General features: G+C 44.2%; 1 protein-coding gene across 1 annotated transcript; it reads left to right on the plus strand.

Moving 5' to 3' along the window:
• The first annotated feature begins 365 nt into the window (after window positions 1-365).
• On the plus strand, window positions 366-7949 carry wfs1b (Wolfram syndrome 1b (wolframin)). The gene is made up of 10 exons (XM_079168105.1): window positions 366-504; window positions 1328-1723; window positions 2785-2861; window positions 3059-3203; window positions 3308-3481; window positions 3650-3730; window positions 3824-3996; window positions 4273-4509; window positions 4667-4785; window positions 5223-7949. The coding sequence occupies exons 2-10, from the start codon at window positions 1330-1332 to the stop codon at window positions 6766-6768; spliced, it is 2946 nt and encodes a 981-aa protein (XP_079024231.1). The 5' UTR covers window positions 366-504; window positions 1328-1329; the 3' UTR covers window positions 6769-7949.
• Window positions 7950-9218: the final 1269 nt, after the last annotated feature.

Genomic DNA, 9218 nt, shown 5'->3' on the forward strand with positions numbered 1-9218 from the left:
CTCCTGGTAGACAACTTGTATTACGTTGTTGCAACCACAAATAATAAATAATAATAAATAATGATTTATAACAAAAAAAGCAAAGCTGAAATATAGAAACATAAATATTTTAAAATGTAACCCATTCAAACGGGTGTTATATGTTTTAATCAACTGTAATAACGAGCCCTGATATATTTCGGTGTTTGATTGCTCTTGACTGAAAGACATTATTTCGACTTCCTACCTTTACAACCAATCAAATCGCATTTAGTCGTCAATTTTGTCCAATCACAACACGCAGAATTCAAAGTGGGCGTGGACGCCCAGCGGAGCAGCTGACAGACTGAACTGTACATTGTGTATTTGTTTTAGTTTGACCACGGAGAGCCAGCTGACTCACCGGGGACAGGCTGCTATTTACCAAAACGAAAGAGAAGAATGATTTGCGACACAGAATAGTAAAGAAACTGAGTTATCACTCGCGGCCTTGTCACCTGGAGGATTTACGTGGCCGTGGTAAAGGTGAGCGGACAGTAGTGACGTTAGCATTAGCAACAAAACCACCAACGTTTGTTATTTTAGTTATCTGCCACATCTTTCACTGTCAGCTATATGTCGGGTACATAACAAGTGTGGCGCTGTAAATACACTGCATTGCATTGGCTGCGTTGAGCTAAATGTGGATTTATGCATGCCCTCTCCACTGGTTGACTGGAACCCACAGCTTGATGGCCATGGGGGGGGGGGGGGGGGTTCCCCTAAAATACAACAGGACGTTTCCAGTCAGGACACTTTAAGGATGTCACCTTCTCAATATAGCTGCTCAGGGCTCACTTGATGATGTCTAAAATAAACTGCAGCCCACATGACAAAATAAGTTCCACACAGCTTGACCACACTAAAGTCAAACACAACATAGATCTGCAGATATTAACCGTTGAGTTAATTAAAAGGAACTGGGCTCAGGTCAATACTTACATGTGCCATAGAGACAGATACGTCAATAGTCCAGTCTGATGACTCATCTGCTGTCAGTTGTTGTTGGCACATGTTGGAGAGCCACAGGTGTCTGTTGCGTTAAAGCTGAAGCTGTAAGATTATTGTCTATACAGTAAATCATTGCAGCTTATGTCAAATATTCTAAAGTCTAGTTTACATCTTCATTCTTTTTTTGCAGCAAAATTGCAGCTACCTTGATGTTAAACATTGATCAAATTCACCAATTGGAGTATTTTTGTACCTTCCTTCACCTTCTTTCTGTCAGCCGTGTATCCATGAACATGTGCTTCCTTACACACTCTTTAAACCCTAGAGTTTTATTGTTGTCTGGTATGTTTTTTTTCAGCCATGGAACCATCTCTGACCGGCAACCCAGCCACCCCGAAACCCAGCCCCTCATCTCCTTCCACCCTGAGGCCGGGCCCTTTCTCTGCCGCCTCGTCTTCTACAACAACCGCACCGACCTCAGACCGCCTTCAGCCTAAACTCACCCTGCCAACACCTCAGACCACACCCTCGTCTTCTCCCTCCACTGCCTCCCCTCGAACTTCTCCATGCCTTTCCTCCCGTTCGTCCTCCCTGTCCACACCGCCTGCCTCCCCTCTACGCCAGCCCATCAGGAGCCCCTCGCAGGTGGGCAGATCTCAGCTTAACGCAGCCTCCACGGGGAGTCAACCGACTGCATTCACAGTTGCTGGAGCGGCCGCCGTGGCTCAGCAGCCTCCTCCCACACCTGAATCAGGTGAGACTCAAACTCTGAGCTTTGACCTTTTACACTTATAATCACAAATCTTTACTCTACTCTCTCACTTTTCTCTTCTCCACCAATCAGTGCAGCCAACACTCCCAGTTTGCTTTGTGTACTGTAGTGTCTCCATGACAATCAAAGTCATTCACCACAACATGTAAAGCAGCCTGTCGCTCTCTGCTGACTTGAGGAGGGAAACCCCCCCCCCCCCCCCCCCGTCTTTTCAGACCATTTCCATTCTGAGTCATTAGTTCCCACTAACAAAATCCTGCAGTGAAAGATCACATTGTAGGAGATCCGTTAGCTGCTCCGGGAATATCACATTTTCATTTCTTGCATGGCTTTGTAGTGACGTCTAGACATGTCAATATGGAGTATGTGAAATCCAACACCTCAGTCATTCAATTTGGACCAGTTTGAACTCGTACTCAGTCCTGTCCCCTGAAAAAGACATGCCCTGTACCATGTGTCTAGCTGTTAAGATTCTCACAATGTAGCAAATGAAAGTAAAAATGGGAGCTGGATCGCATCACTGTGTCAGCGGGTGTGTTTCATCAGGGAAGCTAGCAGCTGCTGGTATTTTAGGGCCAGCAGTATTGACCGGCATCTGATGGAAGTTACCGGATCCCATTGCATTTTCTTTTGCTTCCAGAGACGGGCAGGCAGAGACAGACCACCACTTCACTTATAAGTATCACTTACAGCCTGCGGGGGCGTTTTTAATCTTGTAATGTGTTTCAACATTTGCTTGAAAAATAAATGGTTTACGTTTAACTTGAAGCATTTCCACATTCATATCATGTGTGTCAGTTGTAGACATGAACTTAAAATGGAAACGGCTCGGTCAGCAGTTTCAGTAACATGGATGCTCTGCTTTCACTGCACTGTGGTGATTTGACAGCTGGGTCAGCTGTGTGTTATCCACTTTACTAACTCAGCCACACATCTTACACAATAAGGCTTTTTAATTGACACAGTTGTACTAAGAATGTGTTGTGTATTGTGTACCTTTTGGTTGAGGACCCATGAAGTCTACTGTGTTCTGTTTCCTTCAGAAGAGCCAGAGGAGGAGGTCAGTCTTGAGGATTTGGAGGAGAGAGCAAAGTCAGGCGATGCTCGAGCACAGAGCAAGGTCGGTGTCAATGAACATATTGCAAATACTATTGACTTTAATGACCATATGGTGGGCACAGAACAGATCCGCCAAGTAATGATAAATGTTATTTTAAGAGCGACATATTAATGGGAAGGACAGGTCACGAGTCAACAAAGTCACGGTGATGCTTGCCTCGCAAATGTGAAAGTCTTTGTGTGTGTGTGTGTGTCCAGATGGGACGTTACTTCCTGGCTCTGGCAGAAGAACGAGATGAAGAGCTGAACAACTGCACAGCGGTCACTTGGCTAGTCCAGGCTGCTAAGCAAGGACGCAAGGACGCCGTCAAACAGCTGCAGCGGTGCTTAGCCTCCAGGAAAGGTACCAAAATGTCCCACTCCTACCCTTGATCTTTGACTTTTAGCAAAGTAGCATCATTGGTTTGATGCTATCAGTTGTCCAGTTACACCTTTTGTGTTTGTCAGGCATCACTCTGGAGAACATTGAGGGGGTGAAGAAGTTGTGTACAGAGACACGCTTTGAGAGAGGAGTCAGGAAAGCAGCTCTGCTGATGTACTGGAAGCTGAACCCGGAGAGGAAGAAGTCGGTGGCTGTTTCTGAGATGCTGGAGAACGTCGAACACGTCCACACAGAGCCAGGTACGGGAGGGGAAATAGTGTCATTAAACAAGCTGACATTCTAAAGTTCTTTTGTTACTTAATAGCAGTATACTCGACATGCTGCAGATTGTTCTAAAGAGGCAAAGAAATACAGACTAGTTGCATGTTTAGAATAATTTTTTTGTGTTATCTCTTCTTGATTTTTAGGCAAACCAATGTCGCCAGGCCCACTAAACAGTTCTGCCAAGAAACAGAGGAGAGTCCTGGAGACTATGGTCTCCAGTGAAGGTATGTGTGGTTTGAAACAACTCATAAAAGGAACTTTCAGATTAAAATTTGCTTGTAAGTTAACATCCGTGTGTCGTCTGTATGTCTTTGTAGCCAGATGCCAAGTGGGTCTTGACGACTTTGTTGAGATGACTAAGAAGTACGCTCAGGGTGTCGCACCTTCACCAGTCATGGCTACAGCAGGAGGTGACGACGACGACGACGACGACGACGACGATGACGATGTGGTGGTGAAGAATCCAGATAAATTGCCCTTACACCAAAAGGTAGGAAGCTCCCAGAGTCTGGAAGGATGTGACTGGTGACTGCTCTCCATTAGACTCCATGCTGTCCTCTTTATAAATCACACGCCACTCAAAAATGTGTTTGCTTGTTACTTTACTAACATAAAGGATAAAGAGAAGCATCAAATTCTCACATTGCAACTAGTGAATGTTCAGTATTTCGTTTGATATTACAGCTCTCTAAATGAGTCTTTCCTAGGAGTAGTAATCAGATTTTGGGACCTTGGTGACCCCACCTTTTTCTCGTGGTTCCTCCAGTTGCTGAAGTTCCCTCTGTTCGCTTTGCTGGAGATCAAGGAGCACCTCATCGACTGGGCGTCACGGGCCGGCATGCAGTGGCTCAGCACCCTGATCCCCACGCACCACGTCAACGCACTCATCTTCTTCTTCATCATCTCCAACCTCACAATCGAGTTCTTCATCTTTCTCATCCCTCTGCTGGTTTTCTACCTCTCGTTCTTCTCCATGGTCATCTGCACACTGCGGGTGTTTCAGGTTGGCGATTGCTCCTTTTCAAGACACGTAGTTTAGAGCTCAGTTGTATTGTTTTCTTATTGAACCTGTGTAACTGTAAATGGATTCATTTTTGTATAGATGTACTTATCTTAGGAGATAAAAGTAAACTGAAATGAATTAGCATATTTTTCGACAGAATTCAAAAGCTTGGGAAAACTTTCGGGCCCTGACTGACCTGCTGACGCACTTTGAACCCGGTCTTGATCTGGAGCAGGCTGAGACCAACTTTGGATGGACGCACTTAGAGCCTTATCTGTAAGAACATCTCTATTTACATGACTCCATGTGGACAACGTATTCAGTCCATATTTATTCCTTTCCTTTTTATTGTTTAATCTGGTTTGTTTGCAAATGTTTGGTTTTGTTCAGGTTTTACTAGTTTGACTACGAAATGTCTGTTTAGCATCTTCTTGTAGATGTAGTCATGCAGTTTCTGCTTAGGCTGATTTATTTTTTAAATCGTTTTTTAAGAAGTGAACTGTACGTTTTTATATCACTTCTTTAACCTGACCATTAATAAAACAAATAGTAAGAACACACAATGAAGTAGAAAAGATGTAACGGTCGAGTAATATACTCAAATGTAACAGTGAAATGACTTAAATCAAAATGATGACAAATACAAATATTATGCAAATAACTAGAAATGCTTCTGCAGCTAAATGAATACATCCTGTCTCTTTGTGTTCCAGGTACTTCCTGCTCTCTGTGATCTTTGTGGTTTTCTCTTTCCCTGTTGCTGATAAATCCTGGATCCCCTGCTCAGAGTTGGCTGCCGTCGCTCTCTTCTTCACCGTCACCGCCTTCCTCAGCCTTCATGCCTCTGCTCAGCTCTTCGCTCGTAGGGCCCTCTTTACAGAGGTCCTCTCCGGAGTGTGCTCCCTCACCCACCTCCTGCCGGACTCCCTCCCCTGGTTCCTCAGGGTCTTTGGGATGACGTTCATCACCGTGCCTCTAGGGGACAACGTGGTGTTGAACCTGGGGGTGCCATGTCTGCTGTATGGACACCTTTTCTATCTGCTCTTCCGCATGGCCCAGCTCAAAGGCTTCAAGGGCACCTACCTGTGTCTGGTGCCCTACATGGTGTGCTTCACCTGGTGTGAGCTCAGCTTGGTGTTCCTTAATAACGCCACTGCAATAGGACTCATCCGCACCTCCATCGGCTACTTCCTCTTCTTGTTCGCCCTTCCCGTCTTCTCACTAGGCCTGGCTGCAATGCTCATCATCCAGTTAATGCAGTGGTTCCTCGCTCTGGAGGTGACCAAGATGGTGGTCACCTTGATCATTTGCTTCGTGCCAGTAGTGCTGAGGCTTTGGACTCGCTTCAGCCTCAACCCCATCGGGGTTTTTCGGTCTTTGTCACGGAGCAGCGTTGTGAAGCTCATCCTGGTGTGGCTCAGCGCGGTGGTGCTCTTCTGCTGGATGTACGTCTACAGGTCCGAAGGCATGAAGGTTTATAACTCCACCCTGACGTGGCCCGAGTACAGCAGCCTCTGCGGCCCAATGGCCTGGAAAGAGGCCAACATGGCCCAGACACAGATTCTCTGCTCTCATCTAGAAGGACATCGCGTCACGTGGACCGGACGCTTCCGATACGTCCGTGTGACCGACATTGAGAATGGGCCACAGTCGGTTATCAACCTGCTGCCTGTATTCGTGGGGAACTGGATGCGGTGCCTGTACGGTGAGCCGTATCCTTTGTGTGAGGAGGTGAAAAACGTCACAGCCGAGCCCCAGCCTCTGCCTGCCCCGGCTCCCCCTCCAGAAGATCCCCTCTGTAAACTCAAAAAGCTGGCCAAGCACGAATGTCACATCAAGCGCTTTGATCGATACAAATTCGAAGTCACAATGGGCATGCCGCTGGAGAGGAAGACCAGGAACGGCACCATCGTAGAGGACGAAGATGCGACGAAGGACATAGTACTGCGGGCCAGCAATGAGTTCAAGTCCATGCTTTTATACTTAAACACAGGAAGCCTGGTGGAGTTCAGCACCATACTGGAGGGCCGTTTAGGCTCCAAATGGCCCGTGTTTGAACTGAAAGCCATTCACTGCATGTCGTGCGGTGATGCCCGCTTGCCCAGCCGCAGGCAGTACAAGATTGAACACGACTGGAGGCGCACGGCTCAGAGTGCCCTGCAGTTTGGTTTTGACTTCTTCTTCAACCCCTTCCTGACCGCTCAGCTACAGCAAAACTCAGAGACTGATTTAGAGACTGTGACACAGGAGGAAGGGTAGAGACCTGGCCAACACACCTCTGGGAGAAACAAGTTGTATGATAATGATATTACTAGTGAAAGAACATTAATGATTGTAAAGCACTCTTCTCAACACTGTCAGAGGGTGAACACATACTCAGAATGTATGGTATCAGTCCGGTTGTAGATCTGGTCGTTTGCATTCTAATAGCTTTTGAGCCAAAATCTGTCAGAACTCAAAATATAAGCACAGCAAGCACTAGAACGCCACAGACAAACTGCACCAGAGTCCGCTTGGAAGTGGACCGAGACCCACTTCTTCAGGCGGTCTCGGTTTGGTCGTTGGGTCCGCACCAGGGTTTTCATACCAGCCCAAACGAACCGTACTAACCGAGCAACCAGACCTGAGTTTATTTTAACCGAACCAAACGGGTTACGTGTGAAAGCACCCTTACAAAGAGGAGAAACACATAATAAGGAATTTACTGCCGAACACTAACGATAGAAAAACACAATTAAAACCACCTCAGATATGGTCAGTTGTGCATTTCATTTGATTTAAATCTATTAATTAAGTCATTTTGTTTGTTGATTGTACAAACACTGGGTGTGCTGAACCAATTTCTACCCAAAATCATCAGTATTTACATTTTACAGAGTCCTTGTTGAACTGAACTGTCATTGTTGTGTCTGGACGACGAGTTGTAGAAGAATAGGTTTCTTCTTTACAGCCGGTTGTAATGCTGATGAGAACTTGAAAGGGTTTCCTTTGCTGTTGATTTTTAATCATTTAATATTAGACAGTGTGCTGTATGTGCAGTGTGTAATTGTAGTGGGAGATTATTTTTAAGTGCCTTATAAAACATAGTCTCAGTTAAAAAATAATTTAGAAGAAAATACACTAAATCATGACTTTAATCCTTAACCTTTAAAAAGCTTAGACGTGTATCTCTGCCTTCTGTTCTCCTTCCTTGTTCTCTGCTGTGCAGAGATTTAAAATATTGAACATTTGCAGTCCCTGAGTGATGATGTGTTCTGAAGTTAAACTACTACTGTTTTCTTTACTGTGATCGATAAACATAATGAAAACATTTGCTTGTTGCTGTTTTTGTTCAACATTAACTGCATTATATGTTTTTACATACAACATTTTAAGGTAGGAAGCATTCCCTTTCCTGCCTTTATAAGCAAGTGCTAATAGTTTCCTGTTGGAGAACACGATTTTAACACGGTAGCAAAAGTACAGCTGGAAATGCTCCTGGCGTGCTGGTTTATACAACTATTTTAATTAGCGATTAATAGTTTGGTCTGTAAAATGTTAAGAAATCGTGAAAAATGTCTATCCTTGTTCAAAACTCTAAAGTGATGTCTTAAAATATCTTGTTTTCTCAGTAAAAATCCCAAAGATATTCAGTTTAATATGATATAAAGGAGAAAAGCAGGAGGAACTACTTTTAACGATCAGTTGATTTTCAAAATAATTTGTCATTGTTGTCCTGCTGTGTGAAAGGCCTACAGTGTCTTTATAGGTTAGGTTTGGGTAGCAGAGACATTGCTAGGGGCCATACAAAATGAGTTGTGTGGACCTTATTCACAACATTTGAACGGGTCAAGTATCAGGACCATTATTAATTCATTTGCGCACTGCAATAATTGTTGGAATGGAGGCATCGTTAAAGCGCCTATAAAAAAAAACACGCAAAACAATGTGTATGGGGTCACTCATAGTGTTATCACCTGAATCTGCTGCGCCCCTCTGTTTTATTGAGCTTTATCTCATTGTTTAGCTGAACTGTTCTGCCCTCATCAAAGTCTCCTCTTCCTTAACTAACCAATCAGATGACTCCAACATACTGTCGTCAAACGAATGATGGATTTATTGCGCATCACTGTTTGCTACAGACACTATGAGATTAGAGCAAAACTGAAACAAAGAAAGAAAATAAAGGAAACACTGAGTACGAAAAGCCTCACTGATATTGATTTCCATCATGCATTCTGTTCCTCATAAAGCATATCTGATATATATGGCTACCAATATAGCTAGCTGAAAGCAGCTTACAGGACAGACTACATGGTGCTCAATGAATAGTGCATAACACAAAAAACATGGCCGAACCTAACCATCCATAGACCAAAAACAGAGTTGAAAGAGAGTTAAAACTGCACTTACATTCATAAGACAGCCAGAAACACAACTCCAAAAGAACAATACTATGCACTCTGCGATGCAAGTTCGTCATTATCAACGTCCAAGGTGATGATATGTTAGTGCTGTGTTCATCTTGTTTCCGCTGCCCCCACATGGCCACAAAATCAAGTGCAGGTTTAACGTGATAAGTTCCACTTGTGCTTTTCCTGCTATGACGAGACAAAATGTCTGCTCGGGGGAAAAGAAGTCTGTGAATGGGATTGGTTTGGGAGCAACAACGGTTATATTATTATATTAAAATCATATTTATGAATAAAGATGTATTCAGAAAGCAGTAT

The sequence above is a fragment of the Pholis gunnellus genome, assembly GCF_910591455.1.
Source record: "Pholis gunnellus genome assembly, chromosome: 10".
Taxonomy (NCBI): domain Eukaryota; kingdom Metazoa; phylum Chordata; class Actinopteri; order Perciformes; family Pholidae; genus Pholis; species Pholis gunnellus.

Bases quoted from the DNA above. Each gene is read 5' to 3' on its own strand.
- wfs1b (XM_079168105.1), top strand. From the start codon at position 1,330: ATGGAACCATCTCTGACCGGCAACCCAGCCACCCCGAAACCCAGCCCC. The intron at 2,862-3,058 runs GTCGGTGTCAAT...GTGTGTGTCCAG, and splicing joins ATGCTCGAGCACAGAGCAAG to ATGGGACGTTACTTCCTGGC. The intron at 3,204-3,307 runs GTACCAAAATGT...TGTGTTTGTCAG, and splicing joins GTGCTTAGCCTCCAGGAAAG to GCATCACTCTGGAGAACATT.